This window comes from Rousettus aegyptiacus, unplaced genomic scaffold, assembly GCF_014176215.1.
Source record: "Rousettus aegyptiacus isolate mRouAeg1 unplaced genomic scaffold, mRouAeg1.p scaffold_m13_p_1, whole genome shotgun sequence".
NCBI classification, from domain to species: domain Eukaryota; kingdom Metazoa; phylum Chordata; class Mammalia; order Chiroptera; family Pteropodidae; genus Rousettus; species Rousettus aegyptiacus.
In genome coordinates, this window is record NW_023416284.1 from 8,803,559 (window position 1) to 8,820,773 (window position 17,215).

The following is a 17,215-nucleotide window of genomic DNA, read 5'->3' on the forward strand; positions in this document are numbered from 1 at the left end:
CCCACCATGGAATTGATATTCCTGTTCTAGAATTTCAAATAAACAGAATCATGTAGTTTGGATTCTTTTGAGAAAGGCTTTTTCACTCAGCATAACGTCTCTGAGATTCATCCATTTCTATGTATCATGAGTTTGTTCCTTTTTATTGTCAAGAAATTCTGTTGTGTGAACATGGAGTTTTTTAATCTATTCTTTTATTGTTGGACACGTGAGCTGGTTCTCTTTCTTTCTTTCTTTCCTTTCTTTCCTTTCTTTTTTCTTAGCTGCTTTAACTTTCCCACCAGCATGGGGACTCCTACTCAGAGCAACCGACTGCCCCTCAGCTGAGTGGCCTGTATGTATAGGGGATCAAACAGACTATGCTGAATATTTTTTAAATAAGCCACAGGTCTTGTGACAATCATTAAGGCATCACAGGGGCCTCAAGAATTTGACTAAGATATTAGAGTCAAAGCCTGCTCCAGAAGAGGTTTTTTAAAAATCTCACTTCTTCCTTTTCCCTTCTTTTTAAACCCATTTATAGATGTTGGCAGGAAAGGAGGTATTGGGTTAAGAAGAGGGAAACAAAAGAGAAAATATGCTAGTCCTGTGCTTTCTGACATGGCAGCCACCAGCCACACATGGCTGTTGGTCACCTGGGATGCGGCTAGCGTGACCGAGGAACGACATGTTCAATTCTAATTAACTTAAATTTAAAAAACTGATATTTGATTCAGTTTGTTGGAAGGTTTGAAGTATGCCTGGAACATCTCGGATATGCAAATCTATTCTTCCAACTGTAAATTTTTGTGAAATCTAAATACAGATCGAACCTTCCCATTGAAAATTTAGCTTCCAAATTGAGATGCCCCATGAATATAAAATGAACCCTGGATTTCAAATACTTAGAACCAAAAAGAAAAATAATATAGAATATCTCAATATTTTTTGTCTTGATTACGTGTCGAAATGATATTTTCCTATATTAAATAAAATGCATTACTAAAATTAACTTCATCTCTTCCTTCTATGTTTTCATGTGACTACTAGAAAATTTTAAATTGCATATGTAGCTCACATGGTTTTTCTATCAGACGAGGCTGCCCTTGTCGGTTTAGCACTCGGCCGCACGGGATCCAAGAGGGTGAGGTGGGGGAAGTGAGCTTCAAATAAAAGCTTTCTCACGCTCGAGTCAGTTGGGGGAAGTGGAAGGAGAGAATGGGCAGCCTCCTCCAGACGTGGGGAGGAAGACGGAAGGAGAAAAGCAGAGTATTTGAGAGAGAGAGAGCCGCCATCTTGGGTCTTGGGGCCCAAGGCTTGTTCCCCACCCGCCCACATACATGCACAGAAGCTGAGAGAGCGTGGAATGAGTGTGCTCAGGGTCCTCCGAGCACCCCTGCTTTCCAAACTCCGAGACCAGGCATCCGCTGGCACCCAGCAGGGCCTCTCCCCTGAGACCCGCCAGGGGATGAGTTCACCACTCTAGGGGGGAGTCGGGGGGCACCCGTTACTGCCAGGAGGTTCGTGTGCCCTGGTTCCGGAGCCAGACCGGCTGGCTCAGACCCTGACTTCGCCCCTGTCCAGGTGTGTGGCCTCAGGCACCTTGGTTTCTCAGCATCTCAGCGGGGCCGGCCACAGTACCTGCCTCACAGCGCTGTCGTGAGAGCTAGCGTTTACACAGGGAAGGCACTGGTGGCCAACGAGCCTTTCATGAGTTGCTATGAGTGTGAGCCCGGCATGGCGCTTTCATTCCAAACAATACTCCCAGGCACCTTTCCCCACCAGCACGTGCCAAACAGAACCGAGACGAGGTGGGGCCGGCACTGGGGTTCGACCTCCTCCTAGCCGTGTGAGCCTGGGCGGAGGGTTTCTCTCTCTGGGCACCAGTTTGCACATCTGTAAAATACGATTAGTAAACTCATTTCGAGGGCCACAAACTGAGACATGGTCCTCAGCCACATAGTCAGGGAGATTGACGTGAACAAAACGATCACAGGACGGCATCTATAAAGTGGTAACACCCGGCAGGAGAGGCACCTGGTGCCGCTGGAGCTCATGATTGTAGGACTCGACTTAGTTGCGGGATCAGGAAGGTGTCCCCGAAGGAGTGACACTCAAGCTGAGTGCCAGAAGGCAAGTGACAGTCACTAAGTGCACAGGGAGCGGCATTCTAGGTGGGAGGGACTGTGGGTGCCAGAGCCGGGTGGTGGGCGAGGTGGAGTGAGCGAGACGAGATGGTCAGTGTGGCTGAAGGGCGGGCCCCAAGAGGAACGTGCTCGAGACCACGTAAAAAGATCAGTGAGAAGTGACAGCCAGTGTCAGACGGGGCGGGGACGTGACCCAAGGTCCAGCTACACGAGGCGGTGTCTGACATTGGATATGGTCCCCACCACAGGGAAAGCGACTTGGGCATAACTGAGAAGGGTTCTGCTTGTTTTGTTTGAGACCTGGGGTTGGGGGGGGGGGCGGATTACTGGCTCTAAAACACATCGATAAAAAATGCAGAATCAGAATTAATAAGTGATTGAACAAATGTCCACAAATGTGACAGTGCACACTTCATTCATTGTTCATGTTGACGCTCATTAATGTTTCATTACCTTTGAAAACAATGGGTTCAGTTTCTCACTTCACGAGAAGACGAGAATGTGCCCAGAAATCACAGTCAGTTGGAAATTTAAAATACAGCACTTGGAGCCAAGTAATCTCAGAAGCAGAGTTACAGAAATCCTTTCAAAAGTTTCTGCACCAAAAAAAAAATTTGTTCAGTGTAAATGACACTAAATTGTGCTATGTTTGGTGTGACATAGAGTGGGGCTTCCCACATAACAATGTCAGAACCCCCGAAAGTCATTTCGACAGCCCTTGTGGCAGCGGGGATAAGTTTTAAAAAATCAGAAAAACCAAATGTCTGTCAACGGATTCTAGTCAAATGCACTTCAGCATATTGTACAATGGACGACCTTGGTGCTGTTAAAAGAAGACAGTAAACCCACGAATGCTGACATGGGAAGAGGTTTCGCTATATCGGCAGGTGAAAAGGCAAGCTGGAGAAAAATCTCTGCAATGTAAATACACGTTTTGTTTGTTCGTTTGTTGTGAAGATGTAATCGGGATTAAAAAATTAGCGAACAGTTAGTGCTGAATGCTCCACGCCAGGGGCAGGAAACTTTTTCTGTAAAGAGCCCATGGCAAGCAGTTTACCTTTGTGGGCTGTGTCATCTCTGCCAATATGACTCAACTCTGCCTCGGCGGTGGAGAGCAGAAGCAGACAATAGGTAGATGAATGCGTGGGGCTGTGTTTTTTAAAAAACTTTATTTACAAAAACAAACAGAAGGCCAGACTTGGCCATAGCTGGCCAGCCCCTGCCCTGTCGCTATTTAGTGCTCAAATAGGCCTTTCTAACAGAGCCTGTTAGTGACCCTAAATTGTGTACGTGTAAACTAAGCTCTTATGTGGCACAGAACAAAGTCTGGAAAGAGACACATCAAAGTGAATCAGCCCAGGTAACAATGGGAGCGAGGCATGAGGTGGCTTTTTCCCTTCCGAGTGTGTCTGTAACGCTTTCATTGTTTTTCAACGAACATATACACAGCTTTTAATTTTTTAATTGCGTGAGATGTACATGTAATGCACAGGAAGTGAATGTGAGGGTGAACCTGGCCACCTTCTTTCAGACCTCGGGGACATTCACAGTCTCCTCTGTGTTCTCTTTGACCTTGTGCGTTAGTGTGGCGGAATGTCATGGAAGTGTCGGAGCAGTCAAAGGCTGAGGGGATTCCCGAGGCGCGACCTTCCCAGGAGATTCATGTGGACCAGGACCTGGACCAGCAGGACAAGGTGAGGGGTCTCGGCGGGGAGGACAGCCCAAGGGGCGGCAGAGGGATTGCCACGGCCTCTTGTTCTCTGTGGCCTAGAAGCACCATTTTTACTCCTTCCAAGAAACCGCTTCTTATTCTCAGGATTTTCAACTAAAACTGGTGACTGTCCGTTTTATCCCAAATAATAACATTGACAGCCACAGTAGACCGAGCACCCACTGTGTGCTGGACTGTGTCCTGTGCACTTGACATTCAGTTAGCTTATTGTTCTTCACGGTCTTCAAAACAGACTTTTACCACCTTCACCTTACAGGTGATGATGCTCAGCGTTCAAGTAACTCGCCTGAGTTTGCACGGTGCGAGGGGCAGGGTCAGGATTCACGTCCAGGTCCTGTTGACTTCCAGGCCGGCCCTTCTAAGTCCCACACAGTAACCGGTCCACCACGATGGACGGGACAGTGGCAGGGAAAACATGTTTCCCAGCAGGAAGACGTGAGCACTGAGGTCGGAGAGAGAGACAGAACCAGAGAAGTATAGAGAGCAAAACGGGAACGGGAACCAGACAGGTGAATTCAAGCGATCCTGGGAAGGAAGGGTCCAGGGTGATTCCTCCCTTAGACACAGCCTGACAGTGATCCTAGAAGAAGCGGCCGAACGGCCCCTTGCTCTCCATAAGGCCCAGGGCCTGAGCCAGCAGCACGTCCAGAGTCTCTGAGCTGCTGAACCACCTGGGGTTCTTGCTAGACACAGGAATACGCAGCCTCAGGTGGCCGGGGTCTCTGACACAAGTGTCCCAGGACCAGACTTTGAGAAACGTGGCAGTAAAGTGAGAAGCCAGCCTCGGATGCTGTAGCAGTTAACCTGTTGCTGGGTCACGAGCCAGCCCAAAACTTAGTGGCTTAAAACAGCAATCGTTTCTCACAATCTACAGGTTGCCCTGGGAAGTTCCTCTGCTGGTGTCCCCTGGCCTCCCTCATGTCACTAGGTCAGTGGGCGGCCTCTTAAGAACTTGCGTAGAGATGATTTAACATCACTTCCACCACATTCCCTTGGTAAAAGCATGTCGCAGGGCCAACCCAGATTTGGGGGGCGGGGGGGAATAGGTTCTACCACTTGATGGCAAAAGCCGCAAAGTATTTATAGCCGTTTCCCAATCCACCCCAGTTATTAAACTGAAAACACAGTGTAACCACATATATATATTTTTTCTATTTATGAGCCATTTATGCCCCGACTTGCCAGGACTCCTTCGAGTGCGTTAGCATTTACTGGCCCATCTTCTTGGAAAGTCTAAAGGCCGGCTCCCTTCAGGCATGGCTCAGCCCAGGAGCTCAGACGATGCTATCGCAACACCGCCCCCCCCCACCAGCCTCTCCCCGCCATCTCCCTCAGAAGAAGCCAGGCTTTCTGTCACGGCCTGGCTTCACGTGCTCCACGGAAAAGACAAACTCAAGCCAGCCAGCCCACAAATGTATAAAGTTTATGATCTACAAGGAGTCGAGATCCTTTCCCTCTGTCTTCGACATGTGACATCTCTGAGAAAACTCTAACTGACCGGTCTGGGTCGCGTGCACGTGGAGTGGGGGGGCAGGAAGGAGCAGGGCACAGGATTTGCAGTCCTACCAACACCTCGAGGAAGGGGGGACGCCCCCTCAGGGCAGGGCGCAGGCCTCACCCAGAAGGGCAGAAAGCAGGGCCGGACGCCACGCCCTGCAGGCTTCTTTGTGCTCCAGTGCTCAGCACAGGGCCTGGCACAAGGTAGCTGCTCAGTTAATGTTTGTGGCATGACTCGTTCATAAGCACCTGGCTGAGCATGGAAGCTCTGGGCGACTGGTAACTGGGTAAAACAAAGCAGGCTGCCCAGGAGTACAGAGGGTTCGATGCTCTCTCTTGACGTTTTGCCGTAAGCATTGGCAGAGACCCAAAGGAAGACCCTTGGCAGCAGTTGGCAATGCCCGACGGGCTTCCTCGTGATCAAGACCCTGTCCTCCCACGGGTCAGGGAGCTAGGAGTTGGTGAGGCTGACCGGTCAGCTCCCCCGGCAATGAGCCGGCCTAGAAATTGCCCCTTACCTCCTTCCAACCAACAGAAAATTGTTAGAAGAATAGGAATGTCTTCAAAAGCAGAAATTCTATAACTGCATTTGAAAATGCATCTGGAGAGGTTTTGTTTTTTTCTTCCCCCAGTCTTTCTGACATTGTATTAATGACTTCTGGTGAGAAGTTTGGGGGACTCCCCCCCCCAGGGGAAACGTCAAAATTCTGTGGCTGCGGAGCTTTTTTTCTTTTGGAGAGAAAGAGAGAACTGGGTTAATTATACCTGTGGGTAAAGTCAGCCAGCAATTTGTTTCTTCCAGCCCAGAGTCTGCATGAGCCCACACAAATAAATCACCATTCCTGTCTCATTTACTTTCCAGATTCAGTTCCTGGAATAAATTTTTACATCAATAACCAACAGAGGCAGAGAGTACCAAGAGAGAGGAAGGAGGAAAAGAAATATTTCAGAACGTATTAGATTGCCGAAGTTAAAAATAGCCCTCGTGATAGTCAGAATGTGGTCGAATAGAATGTCGTTTTTCTAATTACCCTTCCTAGGTCCCCACTGTGTCGGGCTGAATGCTATAAATAAAAAATTTTTAAAAAGTAGTATAAATAAACTTTCTAGCAACAAAAGTTCCCAACTGGGATCCTTGTTCTCAGTATGAAAGTATAATTTTAGGGGAAAGAAAAGTTATAGTTTCTGTGAGGCATAGGTACCCATTTACAGGAGTCTGTATATAAGCAGACCATTTTAACCAGGTGAGGCTTTCCAGGTGGCAGAGAGTCTTGAAAGGCTGTCTTTCCCCTCCCTGCCTGTCCTCACCTTCCCAAAAGAATTACACTGCTTTTTTCCTACATTTTTATAAGTGGGCACAGCCTTGCCCCCAGACCCACCCCTAGTAAACATCCCGTCTGGCCTCCACCCAGGATGAAATAATTCTTCTGCTGGGGAAAGAAGTCAGCCGTCTCTCAGATTTTGAACTTGACTCTAAGTACAAAGATGCCGTCATAGCCAGCCTGCAGAACGAAGTGGCCAGCCTGAGCCAGAAGCTGACGGAGACAGCCACCTCCCGGCAGAGTGAGAGGGAGATCTCGCAGAAGTTTCAGGTGCTGGACAAAAACATCGATGCCAAACAGAAAGAGATCCAGAACTTGAAATGCCAGGTAGGACTTGGGGACAAGTGGGCCGAGGCCTAGGAGTCATGACACAGGGTGACAGCTCTCGGGTAGAGGAGGGAGCCACCCACGTAGTTAGGGAAGGGGTGGGCAGCCCGGCACGGTGGGTAAGAGCGCACGTCCCAGGGATTAGAGACCTGGCAGCTTCCTAGCCTAGTAAGAACGGTATCAACTTGGACGAAGGACCTACCATGGGCAAGCACTGACCCAAATGCTTTAGAGGCTCATCTAAGCCTCACGACCCCTGACACGTACCGTTCTACAGACGAGGAGACTGAGACAGGCTCAGAGACACCCGGGAACTTGTTACAGCTGGCACCGCAAGTCGGCGGTGACGGCGCGATCTGAGCTCGGGTCCGCCTCCTTGCAGACCCCACGCTCTCACCCCCCACTTCATATGTCCACCCAACTCTGTTGCTTCAGTGACCACCTCTCACATCCACCCAGCCCCGGCCAGAAAGAGCTGTGGGCAGTTAGCTGGAGACGGGGAGGATGGGCCCCCACCCCTGCCCCCACCCCCGTCCCCCCCCCCCGTTCCCCACCCTCCGCCGTATGTTCTAACACTCATGCCTTTACCAGACCCCTGAGGGCAGTTGCTGGCTCACTCGTGGGGAATTTCATCCAACAAAAATTCTCCACCTGGAACTTCTGGAATTACCAATCATGTTCTTTCTCTTGAAACTAGACCCATTTTTTTTAAGACCTACATTAAAATTGGCCATAGATCGTGTACATAAATTATATCTCAACAAAGTTGATAAAAAAAGAGAAGAAAAGAAAAGAAAAAAAAAAAAAAGCAGCCCGGCCACTGAGGAATGTTGGCCTCAGTGCGTAAGGCCACTTAAAACGGTGGCCGCGCGTTGGGCCTCTGTTCTCTGGTTCCCTGGAGCTGCCTCGCCCTTCTGCAGTCAATTCGAGGTGCACAGTCTCGTTTCTGGACGTGGTGCCCTAGGAAAGGACACAGGTTATTCACGGTGAGCCTAGAAGGTTCTGACAGGAGGCTGTAAGCTCCATGAGGGCAAAGGCCGGACCTGATCACTGTCCAGAGCTCCGACAAGACCATGTCTGTCCGTTTGTCCATTTGTTCACTTGTCCATTCATCTGTCCATTCATCTGTTCATTCATCCATCTATTTGTTCATTCATTCAAATAAATATTCGTAGTGTGCCTATTCTGAGCCATGCCCTCTGCCAGGCTCTGGGAACTCAGCGGAGAACAAGGCAGACGTGATCCTTGCCTTCCCCTGATTATGCTCCAACGAGGGAGCCGATGCTCTAATGTTTAAACGGACAAATGACTCTCTTTTGGACCTGTTTTTGAAAAAACAACAAACAAAACAAAAGCAGCAGGTCCCGCAGGAACTCTACTGCAAATAGCTAGCTAGCCACCCTGATGTGTGGCTGACTCATCGATGAGCATCTTTTTCTTAAACTGAACCCAGTTTGGCCATTGGACGGAGAAAGATCCCTTTCAGTTACTCTCCCATTTCAGAGCTTTCCTGAGCAAAAGCGACATGTCTTGTGCAGATATATGGACAAAGAAGAATAATTCCCACATCTTTTTTTTTTTTTCGTAGTTGAAAATAATATTTGACGTATAACATTGTGCAATTCCCACAAATCTTTTAGTGTCAGTGAGTAACAATTTGGGTATTATTTAGAGTGGTTAGTGATGTCTGGAGAAAGGGTTTTTTTTTTTTTTTTTTAACAAAGAAATTATCCAGAAATAATTACATGGACTCATCATTCTGTTGCCTTCTCCCACCCCTTGATCTTCACTTATAACTGAAGGAGAATATGTCATAACAAGGCATATCTCAACTAGAGGCTGCAGTTGGTTTGAACTCAAATCGAGTGTGGTCCGCTCACATTTTAGTTTCTTAAATAATCTATCACCTGCGGAAAATTCAGCCAGAAGTGTAAACCGCATGGCAGGTCAATTTATTGGTCTGATTATTTTATATGCTCTCTGTGGTTCCCTGACAGCAGGCGTGTAATGATTGGCTCTCAAAGACCGTCGATCTGCAACAGTACCACCAGGAAACGGTTCCCCCCATGGGTTCTCAGACACCTGTGCCTGAAGCGATCACTCCTGACACGCTTAACTTTCTTATCATTCAGTGTCTGTTTTACTACACGGCGTCACAGACGTTAAACTTCTTGGTATTTGTGCCAATGACAACATGGATACTTATTTTGCCAGCGAAAGAAATAAAGGGATTTTGAAGACTATCTGGAGTTTCCCCACAATCTAAAATCCTAAGACTTAGATTGAATGTGTTATATCTGTTAAGAGCACTGGAGTCTTTAGCGGGGCGGTGTATGCTTTCCCTCCCCTTCTGGAAGTTTGTGTTTTGCCTTTGGTATCATGCAAATAAAAGCATTAATCTGAGAGGAGATCATTTTAATTATTCCAAGTACCTGCTATGGAAAAGTTATGTTTCCCCAACAGAGAACAGTAAGAGGCAAAATAAATGTTTTCGCTCAAAGTTTCCAAAAAACGAAAGTGCAGAAGTGTAGCCATGGGGAGGGTGAGGGACAGAGCACTGTGTTCCCCCCACCTTCTAGCATTACCCCCTCCCCAATGTCTCAGACGCCCTAGGGGGTAAAAAAAAAAAAAATAAGTGTGACTTCCCCGAACGTCATGGCATCTGAACCATGGATGGTGCGTGAGAAGAGTCAGAAAATGAAGCGAAACCTTGACAGTTCTGTTCATTCCACCAGAGTGACAGTGACACGCTTTTCAGGGACAGACGCCGAGGACGAAGCCCACGCGTGCCGCCCGGCGGCGAGGCCCTCACCCGCGTCATGCGCGCGCCTCACCCTCATCACTTCCTTATCCCGTGCCCGCAGCGTGGCACGCCGGTTAACGGGGGTTCCTGTATTTCCTCTCCAGTGACAGTCACACTGGTGCTTAGGCGAGCCTAGACAAGCCTGACAAATGCACGAGAAATTTTACCGATCTGCCCGCCCCCAAGGCAGACGAGAGCAACTGAAGCAAAAACACACCGTGTCACGTCGGGTGAGAGGAGGGTCACGGCCGACAGCGACGTGCCGTGTGCAGCCATTCTCTGGGCGCCCGAGCACACGTTAACCGGATCGGGACCACTGTCACCCATGTACCGAATGAAAAAAAAAAAAAATGAGACGATGACGTCCTCCCCGTTTTCACGCAGCCTGGAAGTGGCGGAGGCGGAACTGGAAGGCCACAGCCCGGCTGCCAAGTCCACACGATGCGTCACAGCCTCCGGCTTGTAATGCTGGGTCCTGGAGCCATGCAGCGAGGTGGGAAGAACTGCAACCAGGCCGCTAAAATCCAGATCTGAGTCGCAGCTCCACCTCCGACTAGCCGTGGGACCCTGAGCAGGCGACCTCGCCTCTCTGAGTCTCACCTTGCTCGCTTGGAGAAGGGGAGCAGAAATGGCACCATCGGGCCTTGAGCAATGCCGTGAGGAGCTGTCAAGGAAGTAACATCTGCGACCAGGTTCTCTTAGCTCTGGGATGTTCTGTGAGATACGGGCGCTTATTACGATGGTTGGAGCAGATTCATTTTATACCCTGCTCCCCTCTCTCAAACTTCACTCTGCACCCAGTCAGTGCTGGGTGATCTGGACCCAAGGCCTGGTCTATTTAGAGTTGAAAGTCCAAAGGTTGTCGAGAGGCTCCTTACGGGACCAGGCGGCAGCTGCACCTGAGCCCCTGTGTGGGCACGCAGATAAACGTTCATGTTTTGATCACATATGAAATGGTGGTCACTGAAGGAACAGGCCCTCTCCTGCCCCTTCCACTAGTCAAAACTAAACGCTTGGTTTCCCCGACACCCCAACCCAAGATCCATCTGACTTCTTTTGTCCAGCCCTGGAAAAGCACCGGCGTGTCCTGCAGACCTGGGCAGCCCCCTCCGCCCCCCACTGACTGCGCGATGCCTCCTCTGCCCACAGGTCAGTGCACTACAGAAAGGCTACAGCCAGGTGCTGTGCCAGACCCTGTCCGAGAGGAACTCAGAAATCACGACGCTGAAGAATGAGGGCGACACCCTGAGGAGGGACAATGCCATCACGGCAGGTGAGCGCGGCAGGTGAGCTCGGCAGGTGAGCCGCCGCCCTCCGCCCCCCTCCCACGGCCGGGGCAGACAGCACCAACCAGCCGGCCACGGCTCCTTTGCTCACTGAAGCGGCTACAGCCTCAGAGGTCTGAGCAGCGGCCGTCAGAGAATGAGAGTGTGTCCTCAAGAGAGGCTTTTGTTTTGCCATCCAGTTCCTGGGGCAGGGCCTGATCAATGTGGAGTGACTGTTATCTCTTAGCCCGATGTGCCGAGCGGCCTCGCCAGGGGGAACTCAGGACGCCGTGTGGCTCGGGCAGTTCCGTGAGCCAGCTTGCCACGAATACCAACTAGAATGTGGACGACTGGGGTTGCCGCTTTGAGACCCCCCGTTGTCTTGCCCATCAGTCTCATCCTAATTCTCTCGGGCCCAAGGGGAAACCTTTTTCTGTGACCAACAGAGGTCGCTCCACGCTAAAGAACCCGGGTGGGTGAGGGGCAGGCAAGGCGTGGTCCAGGGCACAGCTGTTTCTTCGCCTGGACTTCTTCATTCATTCAGCATGTTTCTCGAGCACCTGCTAGATGCCAGGACCTGTTCTAGGGACTGGAGAGAGAGCCCTGAGCAAAACTGTCAGGTGCCTGTCCTCATATTCGAGAGCGAGTGACAGATAACAAGTAAACAGGTGAACAAACAAGCCCGTTTCAGAGAAAACTCTGCAGCGTAATGGCGGGGTGCTTCAGGGGCCAGAGCGAAGGGAGAACAGCTTTGCGGGCGGGCCCAGACCAGGCTTTGAGACGGGAAAGGGAAGAGCAGTCCGGAGGCGAGGCAATGGTGTTCCAGGCAGAGACCCCAAGTGCAAAGGCCTGAGGCTGATGTGTGGGAGGGGCCGAAAGTGAGAGGTGCTGGAGCGATGGGAACCAGGGGCTGAGGGGCTGGCCGGGACACGGGCAGGAGAGAGCTAGGTCGCAGGCAGGAGTCTGGGTCTTATTCTAAGGGTGGTAGGAAATCACTGGGGTTTCTAAAGCAGAAGATGACATGTCTAGAGACCTGAAGAGGATGGGGCCATTCACAGAGATAGAGGGGCGGGGGAGAAGCAGACCATGGGGAGCAGGCACTGAGTCTGGTTGGGCACGTTGCCCTTAAAGTACTCAGTACACAGCAGGAAATGAGTTCATTGCCGGAAGGAAGAGCCACATATGAATCGCTGTCTCTCTGTGAACCTGCGTGCTGTGGGCCAGCCTGACCTCCGGCTTTTCCTCTGCCTCACTCTCTACCCACGTATTCCATTCCTCCCCCGCCCGCCAGGCCTCTGCTTGTGTGGTTCTCTAACTTGGAATGTCCTGAGATGTTTGCCGAGCACCTCCTACAGGCCAGGCGCTGCTCTGGACTCTGGGAATATAAGGATGAATTCTCCAGGCCCTTGTCTTGCTCCCCTACGTCGGCTCACCAGATCTCATCCAAGCTTCAAGCCTGTCTCAGACACCACTTTGTGTTACCCTCGGGCCAGCAGCATCGGCACCCCCTGGGCCCTTGTGGGAAATGCAGAGTTTCAGGCCTCCACCCAGACCTCCTGAAGCAGAATCTGCATTTTAACAAGATCCCGGGGGTTCCATATGCACATTCGAGTTTGAGAAGCATAGGGCTGGGTTATGCTGCAGTAACAAACAAGCCCCGGGGTCTCCATTGGCCACAGTTGGCCAACAGCGGTGGCGCGTTGACAGTAACCCTCATTGCCTCTTTGACCTCTGTGTCTTTTTTTTTTTTTTAAAAATAGGGCTGGTGTCATCTTTGCAAAAAGACGTGTTAGCAAAGGATGAGCAAGTTCAACAACTCAAACATGAGGTGAATCAACTAAAAAGCGAGAACAAAGAAAAGGATCACCAGCTAGAAGCCCTCAGCTCCAGGGTGAGTGCTGGCTGGGGCCCCGCTTTAAGTCACACCTTGGCAAAGTGAGGCCAGTGCCCAAGGGCACAGGGAGGACGGCCACTGGGTGAGTCAAACGTCCATCTGGAAAGACTGAAGGCCGGGGGCCAGGTTCCTGGCGGCTTTTCAAAGAACAGCATCATGTGTGGCTCAAGAATAAGCGAGAGGCGCATTCGAATCCAGCAAACATTTTCTGACACCTGTTCTAAGTTAGCTCGTTCAGTCCCAGGAACGAACGCGTGATTAGCATGTCTCGCCACTGCAGGGCTTAATGTCAGAACCGAGCAGGGTCTCTCCGGGGGGCGAGGAGGACCATGCTGGCTGTGTCGTGGCCCCAGTGGCCGCTGGTTTTCGGCTGGTTTTCGTAGCCACCGTCAAAGCAGAGTGTTTGAGGGTCCAGATGCAGACATGCAGACTCTCGTTTCCCCCGAGACGTTAGAGCATGTAAGAATTCCTCTGTGTGAAATGAGCTCGGTGGGCAGATTAAGAGCTTTCTAGGTATACCTCTGACTACTTACAAATCTTGCCTTCAATCCTCACCCTGTAGGACTTTAGAATCCTCACCCTATAGGATAAGATTTCTCTGTTTTAGTATGACTCGTCTGTTTTGATGAGTCAAGGTAAAACCTCATAGCTTGAATCTCAGGTGGCAGCTCAGGTTCACGGTGGCTGCCCGATGAGCTCGTTATGTCCGCCTGGACACTGGGGTGAGCATAAATCTTAAAGTTCCAAAGAAAAGGCAAAAGAAGTACTATCTGGTGCTTAGCACGAGCCCCAGTTTGGAGCTGGCACACGGCAGAGCCTGAGCTTTGGGGTCAGACGTGCGGGTCCAGCCCCAGAGCTCGCTTTCACTGTGACTGCTTTGGCCATCCTTTTCCCACCCGCGAAATGAGGATAACGAAATCCCTGTCTGAGAAGCGGGAGGCCAGTTTCACTCATGGCCTTCTGCCTCCGCCCCTGGTCGGCCGCCTTGCCGAGCCCTCTGCCTCTTTTTTTCTCCTGAGCAGATCGGCTTCCTAGGCACGTGCGACCTCTGTTTTGTGCGTGATGTGGGAGTGTGTGTTCGTGTGTGCGGTGGGGAGGTGCGGGGTGGGGCGTGTACAGCTGATGCTCAACGGAAGAAATACGGAGAAGCAGCGCCCGTTCGGCTCTTCTGCCCCCCGAAGTGCGTGTGCATTATTTCCCTCCCATCTCTCCTTCCTCCTTGACCTTGGGACGAGGCCTGCCTTCTCCTCTAGCCTGTGCTCGTCGGCTCCTCACCACCCAGGGCGTCGCTCCCGGGAACATTTGGGATGCCGATCTTCTTCTGTCTGTTCTGTTTTGTTTTGTTTTTGTTTTGTTTTTTTAAATTATGTATGTCATGGTGTTAATTTTAGAAAAATAAGTAGGTGGTTTTAAAAGGCAAAATTTTTGAAAAGAGAAGAAAGGAAATGCTACCCCAAGAAATCAACATTAATAGTTTAATGTATATTTTTCTAGTCTCGTTTCTGTAGCTTACCTAGAAATAAATAAATGACTTACATATTTCCTATCTCACGATGGAGTTATACTGTGCATATTTTAAAATGTTAAATACTGTTTTCTCGTGTCAATAAATAAAAGCTCTTTTCGTTGGTCTTACAAGCTACACAATATTTTCCTGGATGTACACAATGCATTAGAGCGGTCTCCTGTCACTGGAGGCTTGGTTTGCTTCTCTTCCTACCGCTAGCAACAAAGCACATCCTTGAACCTGCAGATTGGCTGGCGTCTCTGGTCACTGTCCTTAGCACACATTCCTAAAGCAGGAATTTCGGGGTCAAAAAGGAGACGTGTCTTTATGTCCTTAATGCCTGTCACCAAACCGCCCTCCGGAAAGGCCGTTCCGTTTACCCCTTCGCTGCCAGGACCGCTAAGTCTCTGAGGCGAAACCCGCATGAAGCGCTGAGAGCCGCCCAAGTTCGCCGGCGAGCCTCCTGCCCCCACGTGTCCCTGAAAGCCGTGCTCTGCTGGTCACAGGGTAAAAACACCTTGGTTCCTCTGTCCTGAGCATCCAGACCTAGGAGGCTGGGTGTTCCCTGTGGTGCGGCTCGCTGGCTTTCGAAAAAGAGTTTAGATGCTTTATTCCTCGGAAGTCAAGAGTGGGGTGACTCGGAGCCACTGTAGGATCCCCTGTGTCCATCAGACGCAAAGGGTCTTGTCTCGGAAGGTGGGGGTGTGATCGGATTAAACAGCAGGAAATGCTCTTCGGGGCCAACATGGGGACTTGGGACCCGCCTCCCCTTCTTCCCCCGTCCCCCGCCAGACAACCCCACGAGGCCTTGTCTTTTCTCTCCACAGTGCTCAGTGCTGGAAGAGGAGCTGAAGAGTGGAGATGCTCAGAAGGAGCGCTGGGAAGCCCAGGAGAAGGAGCTAGAACTCTGCAGATCCGTGAGTTGAACTCCGTCATTCCTGGGTATCCACCGCAAGGCTAGACTTTGGCCTTCAGGTTTTTAGGGGGCTAGACTTTGGCCTTCAGGCTTTTAGGGAGCTGGACTTTGGCCTTCAGGTTTTTAGGGGGTCCTTGTCCCGTTACAGAGCACATGCTCTGGGGTTTTGTGATGGTTCATTTTGGTTAACGTAGTCTCATAGTTCTTTGAGTTGCTGCCTCTAGCCTCAAGGAGGAAATGGGTGGAAAGACCATGGAAAACATACTCTTCCAGGATTCTCTGGGCAGTGGGCTCCAGCCCTCTCACCGGATTTCCCTTGGGGCTGGGCTGGGTTTGGAATGGGGACATGGACAGGGGACGGCTGGCTGGCCATCACAAGCTGCCAGAAACTCACTGTGGCCCCCTGCCCCCAGCTGGACCTGTGAGGCCCAAACTTTCATGTTCCACAGTTTTATCATAGCCACGGGCACTATTATGGACACAAAGTTCTTAAGTATGTTTATTTAAATACATCAGTTTTACACAAGTTCATAAAACAAAACAAAAAGGCATCTTTTTGCTGTATGCAAGTGACTGTAAAAGTAAATACAATGAAAATATGGCTATGACAATGAAAACGTTCGTTTCCCGTGCCGGCGAATCCTCTTGCTCTTCAGCCGGCAGACAGTTCCCATCGCCGGAGGCACCATGCCTGAGACACGAGGGGACATTTGTGTTCTCTGTCCCAAATGGGAAGAAAAGAAAAATGTCACTGTTCTGTTTTTCTAAATAGCCCTTACGTAGATCGATCTCAAAAATACACCCCCAGCAAAGAGATTCCAATGAGTCGATGGATATCTTGTCCTGTTTAATCCAGGGTCCATGCCGATTTTCAAACAAAACCAATCGTTTTTCTTTACCCAGTATCAACAGGGAAAAAAACAAACAAACTCTCCTTTGCTGTACACGTAGAGACTTGTCCCCCAAGGGAAGGCATCGAGCGACCACCAGACCAGGCTTCCGCCTTAGCAAATAGATGACATGCATCAGGCGGTCAGACCTCTCAGCCCAGGAGGCAGCTCCCCGCTCAGGGAAGCTGACTCCCCTGTTGTTGAAACTCTTCCAGCAAATCCAAGACATGGAGAAAGAAATGAAGAAGCTCAGGGAGGAGCTGAAGAAGAGCAGTACTGAGCAGAACATGATCTCTAAGACGCTTCGAGAAAAGAGCAAGGTACGGCCAGGACAGCGCTGGCCCGGGGGCCGCTCCGGGCCAGGCGCCCCACACGCAGCACGTCCGTCAGTCCTTGCGATGACCCCGTGTCGTCTACACTTGGTAGTAACCCCACTTTGACAGCTGGGAAAGCGGAGGCCTATAGGTTCACCCAAGCGCACTCAGATAAAGCAGTCGTGGCCGAACTCGAACCCAGGTCTGTCTGACCCCAAAGCGCCCATGCATAACCATGACCCTAGATTGCCTTCAAACCTCATTGCAAAATTACCTAGAATAGCATTAATCCTTTAAACCAAGTTCGCCAACTGATGCTCTAACGTAAACGCCCGTACCGATTATTCCATTTGTGTGATCTGTCAGTCTCTGAGAGAGGTATGTTGTCCTTTTGTTCAATCTCATCATGATCGTGGACGCGTGTATTTCTTTTTTTTAATATTGCCAGTTTTTGCTTTCCATGTTTTGAGGCTATGTTGCTAGGCACATGTACATTTAGAATTGTAATACTCCCTGTTGGAAAAAGTCTTTGATTATCAAAACGTTCTTCTTCATCCTCTAGTAGACTTTGCCCCTTGAGGTCCACTTTGTCATTAACACAACTCCATCAGCGACACCGCTT

The 17,215-nt window shown here is 50.2% G+C and overlaps 1 protein-coding gene across 16 annotated transcripts in view; it reads left to right on the forward strand.

Annotated features, from left to right (window-relative positions):
* FHAD1 (forkhead associated phosphopeptide binding domain 1) overlaps nt 1-17,215 on the forward strand; it is a 102,898-nt gene that overhangs the window by 27,786 nt on the left and 57,897 nt on the right. For all 16 annotated transcript variants that reach the window (XR_004953429.1, XR_001594871.2, XM_016128365.2 and 13 more), the window contains exons 5-10: nt 3,711-3,820; nt 6,768-7,004; nt 10,957-11,080; nt 12,833-12,963; nt 15,301-15,390; nt 16,495-16,599. Coding sequence is in view for 14 of the 16 variants with exons in the window: in XM_016128365.2 (XP_015983851.2) it covers nt 3,711-3,820; nt 6,768-7,004; nt 10,957-11,080; nt 12,833-12,963; nt 15,301-15,390; nt 16,495-16,599 (797 nt within the window). In the remaining 2 variants the exon portion in view is untranslated. The remainder of the gene's footprint in view (nt 1-3,710; nt 3,821-6,767; nt 7,005-10,956; nt 11,081-12,832; nt 12,964-15,300; nt 15,391-16,494; nt 16,600-17,215) is intronic.